The sequence below is a fragment of the Monodon monoceros genome, unplaced genomic scaffold, assembly GCF_005190385.1.
Source record: "Monodon monoceros isolate NGI ecotype Baffin Bay Population unplaced genomic scaffold, NGI_Narwhal_1 Super_Scaffold_12, whole genome shotgun sequence".
Classification (NCBI taxonomy): domain Eukaryota; kingdom Metazoa; phylum Chordata; class Mammalia; order Artiodactyla; family Monodontidae; genus Monodon; species Monodon monoceros.
The window spans coordinates 602575-624778 of record NW_021703768.1 but is presented as its reverse complement, the minus strand read 5'-3'; the positions used below and the strand labels follow the sequence as shown (position 1 = coordinate 624778).

Sequence of the window (22204 nt, the reverse complement as noted above, 5' to 3'; positions counted from 1 at the left end):
GGCTTCCCAGGTGGCGCAGTGGTTGAGAGTCCGCCTGCCGATGCAGGGGACACGGGTTCGTGCCCCGGTCCGGGAAGATCCCACATGCCGCGGAGCGGCTGGGCCCGTGAGCCATGGCCGCTGAGCCTGCGCGTCTGGAGCCTGTGCTCCGCAACAGGAGAGACCACAACAGTGAGAGGCCCGCGTACGGCAAAAAAAAAAAAAAAATTAAGTTTTGGAGTCAAATAGAGCTGAATCATGGCTTCGCAGCCATGTGGGCAAGTTCATCTCTGTACTTAAGGGTCCTCCCTTATCAAACAAGGTTCATTATAGATTTGTTGTGAGGTAAGTCCTGTGAAGAACCTAGCACAATGCCTGTGGTGGAAGGAATCACTCAAACATGTCAATTACTAATAGTTTAAAAACATAATTCTTATTCTACAATCTATCTCTGATGCACCTTTTCTCAGAAAGCCATTCTAGGATGTACTCTGTGAAAACAAGAAAGTAAACCACAAGGCAGGAAAACACGGCATTCCAGAAACAGAGGCTCCAGCTGATGAGGCCAAGGGTATCCCAGGGAGACCCTGCTGGTGCCATCAAGGGCCCAGGGCAGCCCAGACAGGGCGCCAGGAGGGCGGCTCCACCTGAACAAGAGTCACTTGAGGAACTGGACGGAAGTGAGAGTTTTTAAATTCCGTCAGCAAGTTTGGAGCTGAGTTAGTGATACATAGAAAAACGTGCAGAAGAAAAAACAAGACTGGAGGATAAAGAGCTGAATGAGAAAGGAGATACAAGCTTGCTGAGCTGTGGGGCCATTTAAACTGTGGTAGACTACACCCGGAGGAGGCCGAGGCCAGCAGAGGAGCTGAAGTTGCTGCCCTGGCGCAGGCTCGGGGTGGGTGAGGTGAGGTGAGGCAGGGGCTGACAACTCCACACTGAGCCACGTACAATCCTAACTGGCCGGCAAATCAACAAATAAGAATTCAACTGTAAATACAAAGTAACAAAACCAACAAGAATAAGCAAAGCGAACAGGCTCCTCTTGACGGGGAGAGGGTACCCTTGCCCGGATTCACAGGGAAGCTCAGGTCTGAGCCCCAGAGGACCTGGAGGTGACCCACCCACCCTGTTCACGTGAGGGCTTTGGTGTTCCAAGGCCTTGGGGACTCCAGGATAGACCCCCAGTCTTGGTGGCCTCTGGGGCCTCCTCCACCCAGAGGGGCCACGGGGTGGCCAGGTCCACTCGGCAGGACTCCAGGCTGAATCAGTCTCCTCGCCTGCACCTCAGATCACCTACACTGGGGTGGTGAGGGTGTGGGGTGCCAGGTCACGGGGCAGTCACCCCTGTCCTGTGCTCCCAAATTCACTGGGTCAATCTACACTCCACACAACACAGGCACGATGAATGCCGGCGACCTGGCTCACCCCGATCGTGAGTCTTGGCCACAGCTCAGAGGCTCCCACGGAGGTGTCACAACTCCCACCCGCCTGCAGGTTGAGGCCGTCCCTCCTCTTGGCCTCAGGAGCCCTGACAGCCCCACCGCTGAACAGCTGAAGCAAGGGGGCTGCCGGCCTGGTGCTGCCCCACCTGAGTCTGCGGTGCTTCCCTCCCTACTCAGCCGGGAAGGATCCTCAAAATACACAGAGGCCGCCCACACCCCCCACAGAGAACTCCAATTTGGGAGGTGGCAGTCTCAGCTAGGGTGAACTCGAGCCCCAGCCCTGCTGCTCGGCTGACGTGTGACCCCCAGGTCAGGTGAGGGACCCAATGCCACGGCTCAGCCCGCGCATCCAAAAATGGTCCAGCAGTGCCCTGCGAGGCTGAGGACAGCACTAGACAGAATCTGACAGGGAGCAGGGGCTGCGGCTGCCAGCCAGGCGGCAGGGGCTGTCGCCCCCTGGCCCCCACCCTCAGGCTAACTCCAGACCCAGGTCTGGACTCCTCTGCCCCATCCTGGGGCCGCAGCTCAAGAGCCCTTCAGTGGCTTTTTCCAAAATTCAGACCCGGAGAGGAATGTTCCCTGTCTCCTCTGTCCCCCCAGGTTCCAGCATCCTTCCAGGCAAGTTCAGCGGGCCATGGCCAGGCCAGGGGAGTGAGGCCAACCTCTGCCCCACGCCGAGGCCCTCCATCGCCCTCACCAGCCTGCAGGCTCCTCGGACAGCGGGGAGCACAGCTATTTGCATGCAGTTTGGGGGCGCACACGTATATGCGTGTCTGACTGGGGCAGGGCCCCAGCCAGCCCCTCCCAGGGCCCAGCGTCCAGCCTCACATCCTCCCGCAGGGCTTGAGCCCGCCTGGCTCCCTCTTTGGCCCACTGTGTGGGCAGGAACGCCCAGGCCAGAAGACACTGGCCGTGCCCCAGGCATGGAGGAGCACAGGGACAAGGGGCGGCGGCTGAGCTCACTGAGGTGCCTCCACACTGGGTCCAAAAGGCAGATCCCCAGTCAGTGCCCAAGACCACCCCCATCGGCTCAAGCCCTCGCTGGGGCCCTCCTCTGGCTGAACCCAAGCCCTGGGCACTGCTACGGGCTAAGCGCAGACCACAGGCCAGAACCACATCACACAGCACGGGCCCTCCCTCTGCGCCCCACCTCAGGGGGTGCCCAGGGCTAGAACAGGAGCCGCGGGGAGGAGCTGGGGGAGGGTGGAGGCCCCGTCGGGAGGTGGGGAGAGGCCTCTGGTGGTCCGGGGGGAGCTAGAGTAAAAATAAAACCCCCAAACCACCTCCTGAGATCATGCTTGGGGCCCAGGGCACCCAAGCCACAGGCAGGATGAGGTCTGCACACACGAGCTGGGGCAGGGAGAGGGCTGCCAAGGTGCAGGGCCTGCAGGGCAGGGGAAGGGACAGGGACTGGGGAGACAGAGCAGGGCTGGGCCAGCCCAGGAGCTGACCCGACAGGATCGGTGACCTCAGGAACAGGGGCCTCGACCATGGTACCACTGATGTCCGGGGCTACCTGCTCTCGGGCAGGGGCTGCCCTGTGCACTGTAGGGCATTTCACAGCATCCCCGGCCTCCACAAACTGTGACCCCCACTGTGACAACCAAAACTGTCTCCAGATGTGGCCAAATGCCCACTTAAGAACCACTGTTGTGAAGGAATGGTGAGGCCGCGTGGCTTGGAACCACTGGGCAGCCTGCCTTCTGGGGGCGCCCCAGCTGGCACCCACCTCACAGTGGAGGAGGCTGGAGCAGGTGACCCGGGTGCCAGGGCCCTGTGGCGCTCTGCCAGCTGGCAGTCTCCAGGCGTCTGGGTCTGCACCCCCCTGCACAGGTCGGCCAGTTGTATCCCCAGCACTCATGGCCCCAGCTGAGCTTTGTCTCCAGACTCAGCCAGGGAAGGGTGGGGTGAGCCACGGGGCAGCTCCCACATGGGAGCTGGAAGAAACACCGGGAGCAGCTGCTCAGCGGCCGTGGGCGTCAGCCAAGGGCATCACTGGCAGGCCAAGGCCCTGCTGGGAGGCCTGGTGGAGCTGGGGCCGGACTTGGCACCAAGAGAGCATGATAATCCCACCCGAGGGAGGCTCCACTGCTGAGGCCCAGACCCTGGCCCTGGGACCCCTGCCCCACCCACAGTTGAGGAAACTGAGACCCAGGAAGGATGCCCGTGTCCTGGTCCTCAGCCGGGACCCCAAGGGCTGCCAGGAGCCTAATCATTGCCCCCTAGTGGCCACCCATAGAAGCAGTCCTGTGCCCTCAAGGGCCTCTAGTCTCCTCCAGGTCAGGGTCAGCTTCACGCTTCTCATGCCCACTCTGTGCAGCTACTCTATGAGCCCATCTCCCCTGATGGACAGGGACTCACACAGGCCCCACGGTTAGACGCCTGCTTACCCGGCTGGCAGGCACGCACAGGACAGGGGCCCACCTGGCTCACTGAAGCATCGGGGTTGTCTGTTCCGTTCCAGGAGAAATGCTGGGAAGCCCGTGTCCAAGCACACCCCCTGCCCCCAGATCTGCTAAACCTGCAGGGAACCCAACCCAGGCCACAGACGCATCTCTGACAAAACACGAGGAGACCGCACCGCCCTGGTGTGAAGCGGGACGGGGGCATCAGCAACAGAACTGTGTCCCTCGCAGACGCCACTCCAGGGCTCAGGAGAGACGTACCCACCTTCCCCTCCTCGAACCCAGTATCAGGAGCAGGGCAGACGCTGAGGGTGAGAACGAGCCTCACCTGCACTCACGGACTCTGACCAGGCTCCTCCGCCTGCAGTCCAGCCCCCCAAGCCTGGATACAGAGGCCCAGGGGCCCCTCACTATTAGCGATAACACGTTCCCCTCCACGCAGGAGAAACCTGGAATTTCTGAGGACCACTAGCTCACACTAAGGCTCTACGCTTCCCCAGCTCCATAAACGGCACCCCTTCCTCAGCCAGCCCAACCCTGAACCTTCCAGAGTGGGCCATCCCTTCCTGGTGAGCCCTTCGCCACCCCCCTTCAGGGCCCCAGAAGGTGGCAGAGGCCAAGGAGCTCACAGCAGGCCACGGGTCCCCAGCTGCAGCTGAGCAGGGGACTGCACTTGAGAACCAGGTAGCAGGGCCTGAAGGACCCCACCCATCATCTGAGGTCCTTTCCTGCCTCCCCTCCCCGTCTCCCCAGTGAGGCCCTCTCTGCCCCCTCAACTGTGCGAGTCCAGCTGCACGCATGTTTTTTTTCCAGTAAATAGGTCTCACAGCACCACACGACGCACAGTTGGTTGAACCTGGCACCACAGAGGAGCACTGACTATGAGCTCTGCTCGGGTTTTTCGACTGCACAGAGTCAACCGTGTACCCTAATCACATCACCACCTCCATCGGGGCACTCCCTAACCTCCAAGCTGGTCCCCTTGGCACAGTTCCCATCTGCGTGCTCCTCAGGGGCAGGGCTGGGACTCTTCTCAGCTGTCCCCACGCACCAGTTCGTGAAAAGCCAGGCTGTCACTCCTGCAGCCCTGGCACCAGGACAAGGGCCAGCTCGGGGAAGGGACCGCCAATCTGCCACCCAGGGCTCTTGTGTCTCTTGTAACAGCAGACGCTGGCGCCAGCCTCAACCCCAAGACAGCTCACCCCAGGCAGAAGAGGGTCCAGGCCAGCAAGGATAACTAAGTTCTCTGAATATTTATTACAATGGGTCATCAGCAGTGACAGGGCTGGGGGAGGGACACACGAGACTCATTTGCCCTTCAGGTAGATCTTGGGGGTCTGCCAGCCTGCGGGGGCTTCCTTCAGGCCCGCCTTCAGCCAGATGCGCCTCAGGTCTCTCTCGAACCTCATCTGCGAGGGCAGAGGGAGGGAGCACCAACAGGTCTGCGGCACAGCCACGCACCTCAACCACCCTGCCCAGCTCTGGACCGAGGGCCCGCGCTCACCTGCTTCCGTCTCAGGCGGCCCTCCCTGACTTTCCGCCGCAGGAACCGGGTCCTCTTGACCAGCTTGCGGTACTTGTGATGATTCATTTTCCGCCGGCGGATCTTGAGCACGTTTTTGCACTGTATCTGGGGTGCGTCCCAGACCTCCTTACACCCCTGCTCGACCCCTTCCCCCACCCGGCTGGGCGGACACTCATAGACTTGGGCTGGAGACACAGTCCCTGGGGCCCCAGCGTCCAGTCTGGGCAGGAGGTAGCGAACGGTCAGCCAGCTCTCCAGGGGGCTGACAGACATCTTCCTGGGGACCAGCATCTCCTCAAGCTCCATGTGGACCCGCCGGTCAGGGAGGGAGGCAACCCCACTTGGGCCTATTGGTTGCATGCTGTAACGAGGCCTGCAGGCATGCCTGCCCAACACCCCGCAGACAGGCCAAGGCCCACTGCAACCTGCAGGAGACAAGATGGCCCAGTTAGTTACCGCTCGTGGGGCTACACGACCTATGCACGGCCACCGGGCCTGGGGAGCAAAACCTCCTGAAGCCCTGCTGACATTCTCAGGCCCAGACTTCCCCTCTGTGAAATCTGGACGTTTACGAGGTAGTTTGTGGCCGGGCCCCGCCTCCAGCTGGTGAGGCACAGCAGCGGGGGGAACTGAGCTGCTGACGCCACATTCCTAACCCAGGTGCGCCTCCCGCCCATCTGCCCCCACGGGGCCTCTCACCTGCCCGGGGAACAGCCCTGAGCAGCTGGGAAGTCAGGCGCACCATGAACATGGTCCGTGCTTGGCGGCGGCCCCAGGCACTCAGCCGAGCTGGAACACAGGTGCACGACTAGGTCACTCCGGGGACTCCGGTCTCGCCCTGATTCCCGCACCCCGTCTCCCTCACCACCCTATTCCACCACGAGAACGCTGCTTCGAGCACGGCTCCCTCCCTCAAACCCTCCGCCGCTCCCAGCTGCGCGACTCTGGGCAGATACTGACTCCCTGAACCTAGTTTTACCCCGAGGCGCCCACCGCGTGGGTGGTGTCGACGCTCGGGTCTTAGGCCCCGAGCCCCAGCCGACCGCGGTCGCCTCCGCCGTCCCTGGAGCCCACACGCCGCTGCCTCACGCCGACTCTTCCCAGACGCAACCGGTAGTCTCAGCTGGCCATTCCGCCGCCGCGCTAAGGCACTTCCGGTCCGTACCTAAACTGGCCCCCAGCCCGCGTGGGCCGCCCGCTGGTTCCTACGGCCGGCGCCCCGCTCCGCGTCGGTGCAGGTCCCACCCGGCCCAGAAAGCGACGGTTTCCGGCCGGAGGAGCCGCCCCCCGCGCCCCGCCCCAGCTCCTCCCACGGCTCGCCGGCTCCGCCTGTCCCTTGCGGAGGCTAGAAAACTACATTTCCCACAACCCCGGGGGGGGCCCTCTGCGCCTGCGTGGCCCAAACTCCCGTCGCCCCTCCAATGGGTCAGGGGCCCGTTGTCCTGGGAGGCCGGAAGTGGCGTTTCGGGACTGCGGAAGGGACGTTATCCCGTCGACGGAAATAGGGTTTGCAGGGGCGACGGAAGTGGCCCGAGATACTGCGGCTGCTGGGGCCGGAGGCGAAGAACCGGAGCTGCCGGGTCTGCGGGGCGTGGCCTCCACCCCCGAGCCCTCCTCCCGAGGGTGGGAGGGAAGCTGGCAGACAGGTGACGGCGGCTCGGCCCGGGCTTCTGCAGCCCGGACGCCAGGAGTGCCATGCCGGGCGTTGGGGGCAGAGTCGGGGCGCCGTCAAAAAGGACTCGGGGGTCTTGGACCCGCCGCCCCATCCCTTTGGCTTGCAGCCTTCTCTCTCTGCCAGTCTGGATAAGCGGAGGAGGCCCCGCGTCTAACGCTTTTTGCATAGGTGGAGTGTTTTTTCCTTCCTCAAAGCAAACAAGCTCCCATCCTGTGCCCATGGGAAGTTTTTGTCCGAAAACCAAAAGCAGCCTCCGTGGAGCATGGTGTTTGGCTAAGACCCAGCGTTGCTCCTCAGGGTAGGGGGCTCCGAGGGCACCACTTCACCCATCTAGGCCAGAAAGGCTCCGTTGTCCTCGCTGAGGTTGGCTAGGATGGCAGGATCTCAAGAATGGACGTGCGGGGGGCTCCTGCTGGCACTGGGATGTGGGGAGTCTCATTGGCTCTACTGGGAGGCTTGCTTGCTTCCAGTGAGTCTTAGGCACGAAATGGCCAGGCCTGGACACCCCCAGGCCCCAACCTGTCTAAGCAGGGAGTGGACGATAGGCCAGTAGGAAGGCAGAAACCGTAGGCTCCCGGCCCAGCTCCGTAACTGAGTCACCAGAGGACACCCTTCTGCCCAAGGGACTGCTTCCGGTTCCCAGGTCGGAAGGTCTCTGAACACGTCCTGGAGCCCACCCCTCCCTCCAGCTGCACGGCCTCCCCAGGCTTTTGTGGTTTGATCATAAGAGTGAGCCACCTGCACCCTGGGCACTGACCCTGCCGCTTTCACACCTTCTTGGCTGTACTGACTTCAAGCACCTTTCTCCAGGCCCACTGGCTCCAGGAAGGCCACGCCTCCCACCCGCACAGCAGTGCTGGTCTGGGGAGAGCCAACACGGGGCACAGGACAGGCCCAACAGCCCTCGATCTGCACAGAGCACACGCAGCACCCAGAGACAGGCCCGACGCCCACCCTGCTCACCTTCACCACCGACCTGTCTACTCACCCGCCACCCACTCTGACGGAGGACCCCACCGGGGTGATGCTCCTCTGGGGTCCTTGTTCCTGGCTGCCACCAGCCTGACAAAACCTGACAAAAGCGCATTACAAACCAATGTCCCTCAGGCACTAGGGGACTCCAGACCATTATGTCCTTTTCAAACCCTCCCTCTACCCCACCAGCAGCAGACAGCTCAGACTCCTCACAAACCCTCACAGAAGAGCAGGTGCACAAAACTCAATACAAAACCCAACGCTTTAATGAGATGAGAGACGGCAGCACAGACGTACCACTAGAACAGGTACTGCCAGCTGTGCACGGGAGCAAGCAAGCCCGTTGACAAACCACAAACCCTTTAACGTTCCAAATATCCTGAGTAGAGAGAATTGTGTTTATTTAACCACATAAAATGCATATATAGGAAACTTCTCTATTTAGGAGCTGGTGGCCTGCACTCAGCATTGCACAGATAAAAATATACGACTTTCAACACAGATCTAAATACCTTCACATTTAAAAAATCAGAATTCTCTACACAAGTTTTAAGCTGACAGAATTCAAGTTCTGAGTTTTTGTATATAGCTTTAACTTGTATTAAACATGTTTATTTACAACGTGGACAGAGTGAGGGGCTGTTAAGGCCATTTTCTCATAGTGAAACATTGCAAAATACGTACATAAGTACAACCTAATATAGGCAAAGGTTCGAAAAGTCATTTTCTTGGTTTAACGTAATTGAGTATCGGTATGGAAGTGAAGAGACAGCCTGTCGTAGCACCAAGCTACGCCACTGGGACGTGCGCACCCCGCCTTTGCAACCAGCAGGGCTGCTGCTGAGGCGGGCGGGGTGAGCTGGGCCCGGGCCACACTAAAGGGCGGCTTGCTGGCCTCTCCATTCCATCTCCAAATTCATCACACAGTCCCGAGTCAACAACCATTTCCAGAAAGAGTCACGCCCCAGGGCCAGTGGCCGAGGTGAGCATGCCGAGGGCCGAAGGGCAGACCTTCAGGGAGCCTGCCCTCACCTCCGGTGCCTGCTGTGCCCGGGGTGGTCCCGCTCGTAGCGATGGCCCGCTCGCTCGTAAGAGCGAGAACGCTCCCGTCGCTGGTCTCTACAGTAATGACTTTTCTTCTTGTATTTTCCAGAATTATCCGCCCGTTCCCGTGAGCGGCTCCGAGAGCGGGAGGAGCTCCGGCTCCGAGACTTGTGTGGCTTCTGGGCAGAGTACTTGCAGTCCTTGGACCTCCGGTAGCTCCTTACCTTGGAGCCTTTGTAGGGAGCGCCCCGATGGGCCTGTCTGGGTGGGGAGTCACTCCGGCTCCGTGAGCGGCTCTGTGACTTGGACCCGCCAGAGGTAGAGCCGCTGTCGCTTTTCCTGTGAAGGAGACCACTGGGTGGGTGACCGCCCACCCCGCCCACCTCTGGGTCAGGAGCAACTGTCCTGAGGAGAGGCCACACCACCTCCCAGGGAAGACACCCACCCTGCCAGGTGCAGCCCCAAGTGCCCTGAGCGGCACACACCTTCTCTTAGGAGAAGCGGATGGCGACGGGGACCTGGAGTAACTCTGCTCGTGACTCCGACTCCGACTTCGAGCCCCTCGCCCCCTCGGCAAGCTGAGAACAGGGCGGAGAGCAGAGTTTCAGACCCCACGTCTTTGCAGCCAACCCCAGCGGCCCGTCGGGGCACGCGGACACTCACCCGTTCACCGGGCTGTCGGCCTTGGCTCTCTTCACGCCCTCCACTTTCCTCCGGGCATTCTTCACAGAGAGTGGGGAAGGCTTGTCTCCTTGGCCTTCCTTGGGGGATTCCGCTAGAATCAAGTATGAGAAGTTACAACCCGACAGCTGTTCTGCTGAGAAACGGGTCAGCCAAGCAAGGTGGGGCCTCTCCCGCAGGACTGCCGCTGCCGACCGTGACTCCCTGCTCCCCGCCGGGCTTCGAACCACCAGACGCAGGAAGGTCACCCGTCCCGCTCCTCCAGGACTGGGGAAAGGCGTCACACCTAACTCTAGAATATGACAACATGATCTACTGCTCCAGATTTATGAGATTTTCATTAAAGACAAACTATTTGGCTAGACTGGGTAAACAGCCATTTCAGGAGCCTGTGCATACCCCTTCCTAATGAAAACAGAAAAACAGACTTCCTAGGAGCCCCCCAGAGTGCTCAGACTAGCTGCAGACGTGATTCTAAGAGAAATCTGGAGGAGAGGGCCACCCCTGAGAGGAGCACACGCGCACCCTGACGCTCACCCGGCTTGGGGGCAGGTGAGAACCGCGACGCGCTGTCCAGCACCTGGGTGCCGCCGGGCAACAGGCCCTTGGCTTGTGCCTTTGCCTCGTCGAGGGCGTACCTGCGCTTCTCCACTTCACCTTCCAGGTGGGTCAGGTCAACCTAGAAAAGCCAGAGTGCAGGATTCAGACCAGATGCTTCCAGTCAAACACAGAGGAACACGTGACGTGAAAAGACACAAAACCTTTTTCCGAGTATATAGCTGCAAAATTTTTAAGCAGATTTCTTGAATTTCTTCTTCAGTTGCTCCAAACAAAAGAAACCAATGGGGACGATTGGGCAAAGGGATCTGTAAACACAAAAAAGTAATCACCGTTATACTTTTTTTCATTGCTGACAAGATTCTCAGGGCAATAAAAACAAGCCTGCCAGTCACCAGCAAGTAGGCTTTTTACTGGCTCCAATGAGCATAATTTGAAGCACAGTATGTAGAAGTTCACTGGGGTCGGTGAATCCCCCGGGGTGGCCCAGCACTGACCTCCAGCGTCCGGGCAGCAAGATAGATGCAGGCACAGGCGATGCTCTCAGGCTGGAACCTCACAAAAACGTCTGTGCGAAGGCTGTCATTCATGTAGTTCCTGAAAAGCAGATGCAGGAAGAATTGCAACGCCCGTGGCAATGCCCACACCACCTGTCTGCACTGTCTACGTCAAGTCACTGCTCCACTAAGTAAGTCTACTGCCAGGACTTAGAGCTAGACAGTCCTGTGAATCTCACAAGTTCATGGAGAAACGTTCTAGCTGCTTCTTCTGAATACACGACAGGAAGACAGGGAAATAACTGAAAAAATTTTTTAAAGCTGGCTGAATGTCAGACAATACGTGTTGCTATGAAAGAGAACCGACTTTAACTTTACTTTTCCCTCTCAACCTTTGGCCTGTTCTCATGCAAAACACAGTGCCTCAGAAAGATGTCTACTGTGGCAGTTCAACGTATCTGATTAAGGAAACCTAAATGCTCAAAATCCATAGTGCAGAGAAACATGCAAACTCAAATGAATGGGCTCAGCACAAAGCCTGCGAGGGCCTTTCTGAGACAAGTCGTCCTCTTGCACTCCTTTTCCGGGGAGAGGTGCTCACGGCGTGGCTTCTTCCACACGGGGAGTCCACTTGAAAAGGGGGGAAAACGCCCTTGGGTGTATGGGAACATCATGCAGAGGGCTCAGTGCCCCAAGGGAAATCCTCTTCTCAGGCTTATCAAAGAACCGTTTCCAAACTGTCCCATTTCAACAAGGAGTCTTAAAATGAACATTCATAAAATCACATAAAAGCAACAAAATACTACAAGTTTCATCACAATCAGGACATTTAAAAAACTTTATCACATTTTAGAAGATATAAAAATACAAAACATTTGCATTTTAAAAAAAATTAAAGAGTTTTGACATTGGCTACATTTTCAACATTTTCATTTAGATATATTTCTCTAAGATTTAATAGACCAAAAGTCAGATCTCACCTTAACTTTATCAACATTGCAAAAACAAAAGACTAATTTCACAAGAAAACAGTTGCACAGGTCACGTATTTAGTGCTCATAACATCCCCCCATGGTACCAGGCTCCATCCAGAGGGGAGCCAAGTCGTGCTGGGGTCTGACTGATGCACCCCCCACCCTGGTTATCTCTGCCCAAAATCCTGGAGAAGGTGACCTACAAACCCACGGAGAAATTCCTCAGTGATAAATTGTCCATCTGCCCACTAGCAGCACCTGGCTCTGAAGCTCTCGCTCCAGGCACCCAGAGGGGACCAAGGAAAAGCCTGTGTGATGGAGCCAAGGCCACATGTCCCGAGAGTTGCAAGTAAACGGTTCAAACATATGATAAACATAACCGTCAGTAACTTTTTTGGTTCTAGTAAGAAAAACTTTAGTACTCAGATAGTGATAATATTATTAAACCGTTTACTCTTAGGTCCTAAAAAAATACAAATGAAGTCCTCAAAACATATATTTAAACTTAACTGCTATTTTTAAAATAAGTCACAATATAAAAAGTGTCCATGGAATGATTTAAAGATGCACACCTTTTACTAGACTGTGTCAACACTTAGTGCTGAAAAAGCAACTCTAGGACTTTCAGAAATAAAAACACCATCCCACACTTGTCTGAACTCCCACCAGCCAGTTTTCACAGCTTCCCATTTTTTTTAAAGAGAAAGGTACTGCATCTTTATTGCACAGGTAGAGCAGTTTCAAATGGACAAAATTCATGTCAAGACAGTTATCAACTCTAATCAATACAATTACCAAGCACGACAGAGGATTAACAAGAAGCACAATCGTCAGAGAACCACAGCAGCAGTGGGCCAGCACTAGACTATCGTGCGCATACCACCATCTAGAGCCAGCCTTCGGCGGAGAGCCTGCACTGGATTGGCTGAGGACGGCCGCTGTCCCTGCACCGAAGCGCTTGGACAGGAGAGGAGAAGTCTTAGTCACTTACCCTCAGAGGCTACCCTTTGATTGAAAGAGTACAGAAAAGAAAAGTCAAAATAGGTTCTCCATTAGACACAGCACAGCACCAGACAATTCAGGCAGCAAAAATATGACCCTTACACACTTCACTCTGTGGGAAAGCACCCAGCTCTGAACTGTTACTTCAGGCTTCACTTCTAGCAAATGCATTGTTAAAATCAGTCCCCAGATTGTAGGAAGGCTTTACACCCCCTCTTCCTCCCATAGGATTCCCTTGACCAAGGCAGTCAGAAGCAAGTTCACGCTACCGTGAACCTCTAAGTCCACATTACCGTGACCCTCTAAGTCCACACTGGCAGCTGAGGGAAAGACCCCGACGTGCCAAGTCCATAGCCCCCAAAGGGCAGCCCAGTGACTGCTCTCCTCAAGGGGCAGGGCGGGTATGGGCCACCTTACCGTTCCACCAGTGCCTGATATCTGGGGAGTCTGGCTGGAATTTACATGGCAGGAACACTGGGCACTCAGACAACTCCAGCCCACAACCAAGTCATGGGACCGACTACCCACTGCCCAAGTGCCTCAAATCAACAAACTCCTGCACTGCCCTGGCTGGTCTCATAAAACAAGGAAGGCCAACTCACCATGAGGTCTGGACCAGGTGTCGGTTACGCTCACACTCTAACACCTGAAGGTACATAACGATTATCTGGAAGATATGGGTCAGGCAATTATTATCAAGCACCTTGAGAACCCAGAATTCAGATCTTGAGGGCATCCATGCAGCAAATAAGGGCCTCGTCCTAGATCCCAGGGGTGGCTCCCGGTCGCATGCCCCGTGCACAGCTCAGCTGGAAGGGAGCTCTTGTGCACAGCTCAGCTGGAGGGGAGCTCTTGCCGACGCGCCCGCTCCCTGCTTCTGCAGCCAGGTGCCACGAACGCGCGTGAGAACCTAGCTGCACCCAAGTCTGTCTTGGCCGGAACAGGGCTGATGCTCATTCTCGTCTTCGACACACTTTCCACCAGTGAGATTAGCCTGCCCTGAACATTTCTGTACCCCAGTCACCAACGTATACAAAACGTGGTGTGAAAATACTTTCAGCAAATGAAGAAAAAGCTCTTAAACGTGTGGTGAGTAATCTACCGAGATTCTGAACTAATAACAGAAAATCAAACAAGAGAAGATATGAGGAAACCCCAAGTAAAAAAAGGATGGAAACAGAGATGAAAATAGCACTCTTCACGTTTGAGTGTAACATAGAAGATATACATGGTATCGTATGCTCAACTGATACACAGTGCAAAATAGCTTTCGTTCATCTCCAAATAAAGGGTTCAGAATTCTTCCAATTCCCCCATAAAAGAAAATAAGGTTATTATTAAAGCAGCTTTAGAAAAACAGCTGTTGAGAAAGAAAAAGTAAACTGACAGATTTCATTTTTACAAGTTCATCACCATTTTTGAAAGCTCAAACTTAAAAGATGCAATTTCCAAAACTTTTAGAAACATACTATTAAAATAAACATGATACAAGAAGGCTAATAAGAAAACAGTTATTTTCCAATTATAGATAAAAACTGGAAAACCAAATCAGGGACACATTTAATCCTTTTCAGTTTCCAATCTAGGTGAGAATGAAGCAATGACTCTGGTGGACTCACGTGGCAGCTGGGCCTCATACCCACCTTGTGAGGGTGCTTCACATGGACGCAGAAACCCAACTCTTTGAGAACTCGCCTTTCTGCCTTTATAATTTGATTCTTTAAGTTAACGTAATCTTGATCCAACAGTAGAGGCACAGGTTTTCTACAAATACAAAACACACGATCTGCATAAGGCTCAAATAAAACAAAGCCTATCAAATCCCACGGTTACCCCCAAACAGTGACAATCTAAACAGATACAGAGTCAGGAAGTTTGCTTCCTGTAACTAACAAAACCACACAGTTTTCCTCAAACCCCAGCGCTGACCTACTCACCCCGCCTCAATGACCCTCTCCCTGTTTTCTTTACGGATGATAAACGCCGCCTGAACAGAGTGGAGGGTCTCAAGATCTCATGGCCCAGGGACTACATGCCGTCCATCCGCCTCAAGATACAAGCAGATGTATTGAGGATGAAGGGAAAACCAAAACACCAACAGAAGCATGGCATTTAAACAGCCAAGGCTGCATCTTACAAAGGCCATTAGCTGGAGCATTGGAAAGGCTGGGCCAAGGATGCTTCTAAATATCCTGCAATGCACAGGACAGTCCCCACAGCAAAGAATCATCCAGCCCAAAATGTAAACAGTGCTGAGGTTGAGAACCCAGTTCTAGAGCATTCAGGCTGACGTGGGCAAACCACGAAACCAAGGCCACGGCCAAACTACAGCCACAGCGCCCTGTCCTCCTGACTGTGGTTCCTTCACTGATTAAACAGCATCTGTTGGTACACCCCCCATCCCCGCCACAGGCACCACGCCTCCTCCTGGGCACAGGTTTAAAACCTCACCCCCTAAACCTTGTTTCAGAAACGTTAACGTAACGGAATAACCGTGAAAACAGAGACGGATATGTACGACAGGTCTGATAAAAACTCACTTTTTCTCTCTCAGGTGTCGAAGGCGATGAAACACGTTGATGACGTCCCGTATCCGTCTTGGAGCCTCTTCTATCTTGGAGGCCAAGTGAACACAGGCCATTGACACGTGCTGAAACGTAAGCGATGCAACACAGAGATGTTTGTTCCAAGGACGACAGTCTCCAACAGCTGAAGAACGGCGGTTAAGAGCCGTGCACCCTGAGAAAAAGGCCACTTGGAAAAAAACCCTCTGCAGTACAGGGGGCTTCCCAACCCCCCAAGTACAGCGCTGCAATTGGAAGACAAGTACTCGTTCCTCTGAGCAACGGGCAACGCAACAAACCCAGGTTTCCTGTCAACAAGTTTCTGGGGGAAAGAAAGACGGGAGGAAGCCTCACCTCCATGGAATGCTTCACAAAGGACTTGGTGTAGAAGAACCGCTGGAACAACACCTGCCCGGTAGCCATGGCAACCTGCACAAGAGAAAGGTTCCATCCTTTTCAAAACCCAATTCAAAGGTCTCAAAGCTAAATTATTAGGTTTCACGAGACTCCTAACAAAGAATCAAAAACTAAAATGCTTCCGCGTCCACAAAGGCTCTTCGCGTCCCGCTGCCTCGCCTCTCTCATCACCTCCGGTGGGCGGCAACGGGGACTCCCTGGGCCTGGGTCGGCCGGTGGGCCCGGGGCCAAGTGGGAATAAGGAGCGGGGTCGGGGTCCGAAGAGGGGATCGGCGCTGCGCCCGGGTGCCGGGCGGGGACACGGAGTGGGCTCCGGATAAGGCCCCCCCGCCAACAAAGGGGCCGGCAGCCTTCCCGGCGCCAGCGCGGCGGTTACCTCGGCCCGAGGCTCGCGGCCGCTCCCTCACCTGCGGCAGGCGGAGCAGGATGCCGGCCGCCTGGATGAGCTCGCAGCCCACCACGCGGAGGTCGGTCTCCGTGTCAGTGTCGAGGCCACTCGACATGGACGGCGTGAAGCGGAGCTTGTCGTCCGGCAGGAGGCAGTTCTCCAGAGTGATGAGCACCCCGGAGTACAGCCGGTCCCCGATTAGCACCCCCTGCGACCCGGGAGCTGTGCCCCCGGAGGCCGCCGTGCCGGCCGCTGCCGCGGGGGCCGCCGGTCCCGGAGCCCCGGCCCCGGCCGTCGCCGTCGCCGTCGCCATTTTGCGCCGCCGACTCCCTCTTGGGCTCCTTCCCGACAGGGCGGCTCCCCGAGACGCACTACGGCCGCGACCGCCCCGCCCCGCCCTGCCGCGTGCCATTGGTTCGACCGGCGGGCCACCCGGCGCTCCCTTGCTGCGATTGGCTTGGCCGCCTGTCCGTCAGCGGCGCGGCGGACGCCGGAACCCGGCACGGGCGGGAGCGGGCTCGTTACCCAGGAGGCCCTGCGGCGCCGGGCTAGACCGCGGTCTTGGCCACGACCCGGAAGCACTAGTCGCAGGTGCCAGCCCCTGGCATGTTTTATGGGCTAACCGGCCTGGTCCGGCCGTGCAGTACGTGCAAAGACCCGGGAGCTCTTTAGGTTCCCCCCGCAGCCCCAGGCTCCTCAGGAGTCCGGCGGGTGCTGAGGGGAGCTTGGGGGGCCCGGGGGCGACCCCGCGTGGGCAGGGCCAGGCGGGACGCCCCCTGCCCCGAGGACCCGCGCGGCGGGACCGGGGGGCGGCTCTCCTTCCGCCTGGATTGCGTCCTTCGGGTATGTGGTTCAGGGCTTGAATGGAGCTGTCGGAGTTTTCCGAGGCCCCCGACCTGAAAGGATGGGCGCACGCGCTAGTAAGTTGTCCCCCAGCCCACACACAGCAGCAGCGAGATGCTGTTTCCCTGAGTTAATTTGTGGCCGCCGGCGCGGTCAATTACTCTCTAGCCTTTACTGAGTCCAGGTCTTGGGGTACAGGTATTAACGCCAGATTCCCAAAGTTCTCGCCTTCAGAGCTGAGTCCAGAAAGGAGAGAGAGGGTAGCTGTAAACGTTTAATTCGATGTTTCTACAAAGCCACAGCAGCTACAAAGTTGCAAGAGGCATGAGTTCCCCCAGGTTTGGGAGGAAAGGAGCCAGGTTGGGATGCCCCGGGGGCCATGGGAAGGGGCTTGTACTTTATCCTGCCAACAGCGGGGAGCCATCCAGGGGTTTGACCCTCCATTTCCTCATCTGTTGTATCAGGCGCTCTCGGGATTAGTGACCGCCAGCTTCTGGTGGTTTTTACGTCAGCTGACAGCAGTGTTGTTCTCGCCTCAGCTGCGACAGCATCTGAGTTATCTAGTTATCCGTTGCTGAACAGTTATCCCAAACTTTCACCAGGACCAGTGAAAGAACCTGTGTGAGGATGATGGGAAAGCAAGACTGGGTGAGGGGGAGCTTGGGGTGGGGGGCAGGTTGGAGAGGAGATTGCAGCGTAGGAGCCTCGGTGGGGGCAGGTTCAAACACTTGGGAGCTGCCAGTGATTGCACCCAACTCAAACCTGCCCAAACCCAGTGGCTGCCATTGACTTCACTCCTGCTGAGACTTGATCCTGCAGCTCAGACCTGTGCGAACTAAGCGCCAGTGTCCCGTCTTCACCTCTGTGGGCAACATGGCTACAGTGCCCCACCTCCCCTACCCCAGCCGGCAGCTCAGGGAGCTTTCCTCTCTGCGGGCCACAGCAGCACACTCCAGGAAACAACTTGTTTCTTGTGGGCCCTGTCTGGGCTGCCTGTCCATCCCCTAACAGTGATTGGCCAGAGGAAGGGAAAAACTGATGGCTCTAGACAGTCAGGGCCAGACTCTGGAGCTGGGGACACGGCCACAGCACAAAGGGAAACCTGGTTCTGTGGCCAGGGCAGGGGTGCCAGGAACAGCCCACAGTTGTCTGCCACGTCCCCACCTGCCTTTATCAAGATGAACGAAGAGAAGGCAGCTCCTTCACAGCAGTGCATCTTGCACAGAACTTGGTCCGCCACGCCAGAGAGCTCTTTGTATCCTCCACCCTGTTGTTTTCAATATGAACCATTTTCTGACAAGGCGCGTAGTCAGGCACTGCACTCAGCATGGCAGAACAGGACTCAGGCACCTGCCTCCAAATGCTTGGTCCAGTGGCCATGTTTGGACACAGCGACAAGGGCTTCTTAAGAAGCCAGAGCAGTAATTGCAGCTGGAAGAGATGTTCACCCGCATGAGGATGGAGGAAAGTGGGCAGAGTGAAAAGATTTGACCGGCTCTGTACTGAGCTGGAGATGGGTGTTGTCTGAGGGGGGTGACTTCCAGGGCAGGGCTGGCAAAGGGTGGGGGACGGCATCGCCACAGGGCCCAGCATGGGGGTTCGGAGTGCGGTCAGGCGGGCATTGCCAGGTAAACGCAGGGGTCATCAGCAAGCAGACAGCGACTGCTCTGGTGGGCCTGAAGAGCTCTCCTAGAGCAGAGCGTGTGCAGGAGGGGAAGGAGGGCAGTCCTGGAGGGCAGGGAGCGCATGGTCCTCCGGGGCAAGGGTTGTGTCCCTTGGACTTGGGGACCAGGAGACGGCTTTGGTGAGAGCTGTCAGGGCGTGGCAGAGCTGCTCACAGACCCAGTGACAGAAGGCCAGAGCTGGAAGGGGCTCAGAATGCAGACGAGGCTCCTGGAGAAGGCCAAGGGGAGGCCCTGTTCCTGAGCAGGAGGGGCACACAAGTTCCATTCCAGCCCAAGAGGAGGGTGGACACCTCTGCGTGGGAGCGGTCAGAGGGGGAGGACAGGGCTGTAAAGGAAGCAGGGCTGGTAGACCTGCTGTGAGGCGGCCCCTGTCAGAGATTTCTGGGCTTGACTCCAGAACTAATGAAGTCAGATATTTGGGGGAGGAGCCGAGACCCTTACATTAAGGCTCCCCAGGTGATTTGATGGTCACCCTGCCTGCGGGGGCTAAGGCGAGCCCAGGACCCGGACAGCCACCCTGCCTGCTGGTCTGGGGAGTGAGGGAAACCAGCTAGTGCTCAGTGGCTGAAGAGCTGCGCCAGGGAGTCCCTGCTGGAAACCCAAGGAGGCGAAGGGGGAGGTCAAGCACCAGCAGGGCCTGCTGCCACCCCCCAGCCTGCAGGAGGATCTAGGGTTCCTAGGGGAAGCCTTGCCCTAATTACCACCCAGCACACGGGCACTCAGGCAGGGCCGACCCAAGGTGTTTGTGCCAAAGAACACAAATATTTTATTTACACAATCCATGTGAGATTTCTGAACCTGTGCCAAAAGAGGCAGATAGGGCCTTTTCTCTCAGGCCTGTTACTGAAATGTAAATTAACACAAATGCAAGTCAAACTTACTCATTGTAACAAATAACTCTTAGTTCCTATTTTAGTATAATCATCACATGGGGGAAGAAAAAAACTTTTCCTAAGATGCTCAGCCTCAAAGGGCAGTCAGTGGGTGTCAGCATCCCCCTCAGAGGTGCTGTGCCACCCTGGAAAAAATGCCTTCGGGCTCCTTCCCATCCCCCAAGGCAGCAGCAAATCCTTCCTGTCGCCTCCTTTTGGCCAAAGCAGCCAAAGATTTAAAAGTCTTTGGTTCGTAGATGGCTAGATCTGCAAGTACTTTCCTGTTGAGCTCCACCTGGCACTGGGAAGAAAATTAGAGCCTGTATCAGCATCAGAAATGCATTTCAGTGAAACACAGGAAGACTTGGAACACGGCTAAGCACCCTGTGATTTGAATCACCTTAGCACACACCACTTGAGCCCCAGTGGGGGAGAGGGAGTGGTGAGTCCTGTTCAAGCAGGACGCGGGAGGAGAAGGGGGGCGGGGGGCAGCGGGGGAAACCAAGGGCTGTCAGCCAGACTTCTGGCCTGGGGTACCCTTTAAGGCAGATGGGAAGAGGAAACCACAAATTCCATTTCACAAACGATGAAAAATAAGACACAGAAAAGGTGTGTGAGGCACAAGCAGAGGAATTAAGATCAAAACCGGGCGCTCATTACATGAGAGAGCCAAAGTCATCTATCGAGTGAAGCAACAGAAAATGGATGGACAGTGCCAGTGAGTCTGGGGTGCAGAAAGAAGGGGGGGATGGTCTCCTGACATTAAAGGCAGCTGTGCAGGAGAAGTCAGTCCTGTTCTACCACCTGGGACCCCTGTGCTGTGGGCAGAGTCCCTCTCCTTTTGAGCCTAGTTCCCCATCAGTAAAACAGAGGTGTCGCACCTACACTTACCCCGAGGATCTTTGTGAAGTGCCAGACACAGGGCCTGGCACAAGGACCCATTCCCCCTAGCTTTTTAAGAAAAAACGTAAATGCACACAAAAGCAGAGGGAATACCATACTCACCAGATGCAACTGACCAAGGTTCTGTGGCACATGCTTGCTTTATTCCCTCCAAGATGTTTCCCTCCTTTTTGACTATGATTCAACTTGATCTGCCACCTCACCAGAATTCATTCAGTGTAAAAACTTTGAAATTAAACTTTAAAGTTAAAGCCAAGTTTTTCTACCTTTTTCTCTTGACGGGGAAACACCAGGGCTTATGTCTTGGTGCCACATACCCTATTACCAATTCTGCTACCAGCGGGGCAGCGGCAGAGCCAGTGTGGTGCGTCCCCGAACCCACCAGAACCCCACTCCAAGAACAAAAGCAATGTTGGGCTGCTAACATTCCACTGCCCGCGCTGCTGGACCACGGCAACTGGACGGGTTATGAAGACGTTTAACGTCTCGGCAGGACCACATCCTCGACCATACCTTAATCAAGTTGAGGATGAATGCTGGGTACTTCAGGCCGTGTTCCTGGGAAGCAGCTGTAACTCGACTGATCCAGAGCTGAAATGAGAAACACTGAGATGCTTAAGAACCAGCTGTATGTTACATCCACACCTCTCAACGAAGATTGTCACTGGACTAAAAGGTTTTTTTTGTAAGAGCAAATACAAAAGTCAGTGTCCTATTCAGGCTGAAGTATAAAGAACAGTTAGCAAAAGCTGGTGCTCTTTATCCAAATGCCGGCTGTAAAGCATTAACTCCACACACATCTTTAGGCGCCGAGGGAGGATACAAAGATGAGCAAGAGATTCTGGGGCAGACACAGCTCCGGGCGTAGCAAGGGTCCAGGTGGAAGCTTCAGGGAGGTGAAGGCCTGGAGGGGAGGAGGCAGGGGCCTCGAGAAGGGCCAGGATGACGGGGCAGCGGCGTCCGCTCCAGGCGCTGCGAGAGATCTGAGCGCTGCAGGGGAAGCCGGGCTGGGGAAGTTCTGCGTGCATCTGTCCAACAGGTTCCGTGTGAGGCTGCCGCGCCGGACCCGCTGCCACCCTCGCGCCCCCGACACCCGCACACCGCATCGGGCCCAGTCGGTGCCAACGGGGCTGCGCGCGAACCGCGTGCACAGGAGCGGCTCGCCGGGCGCGGTGCACCTGCGGCCGCGAGGCCCCGCGGGTTCGGGAGGGCTGGGGCAGCGGGGCGAGGCCGAGCGGGCCGCGCTTACCGTCCGCAGGTTCCTCTTCTTCAGCCTGCGGGCTCGGGTGCACTGCACGAACGCTCGCGTCACAGCCCTGACGGCCAGCCGGTAGCACCGATTCTTCCTCCCCCGGAAGTGCTGGTCAAGAAACGGGAGAGGAGGCGGTCGGCGGGACCCGCGCGCGCCGGGCCAGGCGGGGGCGCGGGGCACACGGCACACTCACCCGCGCGTGCTTCAGCACCTCCTGGACCCGCCAGTAGCGGTCGGTGATGCGATTCCGCAGCCAGAGCTGCGCCGTGAGGAAGACCATGGCGCCCACAGCCCGCGCCTCTGCTCACCAAGGTGAGCCTTGCACCTCCGCCGCCACCCCTCCCCAGCGATTCCGGGTCAGCTCTTCCCTCACCCAGGGGAACTTCCGGGTCTCTGCGCGTGCGCTCTGGGTCCGCGCCGCTATCCCTCTCCTGTGCGCATGCTCGAGCTCAGGGGGCGGTGCCGGGGCTGGGCAGGGCCTAGGCGGTGGAGGAAAGGATCCCGCCCCCCCGCCCCCCCC

The 22204-nt window shown here is 56.8% G+C and overlaps 3 protein-coding genes across 6 annotated transcripts; all 3 read right to left on the bottom strand.

Annotated features, from left to right (window-relative positions):
* Positions 1-5047: 5047 nt before the first annotated feature.
* Positions 5048-6513, bottom strand: AURKAIP1 (aurora kinase A interacting protein 1). 2 transcript variants are annotated; one of them, XM_029217876.1, is made up of 4 exons: positions 6348-6513; positions 6054-6143; positions 5334-5779; positions 5048-5238 (listed from the first exon to the last, which is right to left on the bottom strand). In XM_029217876.1, exons 2-4 carry the CDS (start codon positions 6103-6105, stop codon positions 5137-5139), a joined length of 600 nt encoding a protein of 199 aa, XP_029073709.1. In that variant the 5' UTR covers positions 6106-6143; positions 6348-6513; the 3' UTR covers positions 5048-5136. The 2 variants fall into 2 exon arrangements, with proteins under 2 accessions (XP_029073709.1, XP_029073708.1); XM_029217875.1 differs by having other exon boundaries at positions 6334-6509.
* A 1868-nt stretch (positions 6514-8381) lies between these two features.
* On the bottom strand, positions 8382-16491 carry CCNL2 (cyclin L2). 2 transcript variants are annotated; one of them, XM_029217928.1, is made up of 11 exons: positions 16149-16491; positions 15679-15753; positions 15301-15410; positions 14404-14524; positions 13363-13427; positions 10785-10884; positions 10491-10595; positions 10267-10408; positions 9712-9823; positions 9534-9626; positions 8382-9387 (listed from the first exon to the last, which is right to left on the bottom strand). In XM_029217928.1, the coding sequence occupies exons 1-11, from the start codon at positions 16440-16442 to the stop codon at positions 9033-9035; spliced, it is 1572 nt and encodes a 523-aa protein (XP_029073761.1). In that variant the 5' UTR covers positions 16443-16491; the 3' UTR covers positions 8382-9032. The 2 variants fall into 2 exon arrangements, with proteins under 2 accessions (XP_029073761.1, XP_029073762.1); XM_029217929.1 differs by lacking the exons at positions 8382-9387; positions 9534-9626; positions 9712-9823; ... (1 more) ...; positions 10491-10595; positions 10785-10884 and adding an exon at positions 12180-12763 and having other exon boundaries at positions 16149-16470.
* Positions 16492-19397: 2906 nt separating this feature from the next.
* On the bottom strand, positions 19398-22041 carry MRPL20 (mitochondrial ribosomal protein L20). Of its 2 annotated transcripts, none has more exons than XM_029218829.1 (4): positions 21878-22041; positions 21682-21792; positions 20946-21023; positions 19398-19830 (listed from the first exon to the last, which is right to left on the bottom strand). In XM_029218829.1, the coding sequence occupies exons 1-4, from the start codon at positions 21962-21964 to the stop codon at positions 19657-19659; spliced, it is 450 nt and encodes a 149-aa protein (XP_029074662.1). In that variant the 5' UTR covers positions 21965-22041; the 3' UTR covers positions 19398-19656. The 2 variants fall into 2 exon arrangements, 1 of the variants encoding a protein (XP_029074662.1); XR_003792848.1 differs by having other exon boundaries at positions 19614-19830; positions 20535-21023.
* Positions 22042-22204: the final 163 nt, after the last annotated feature.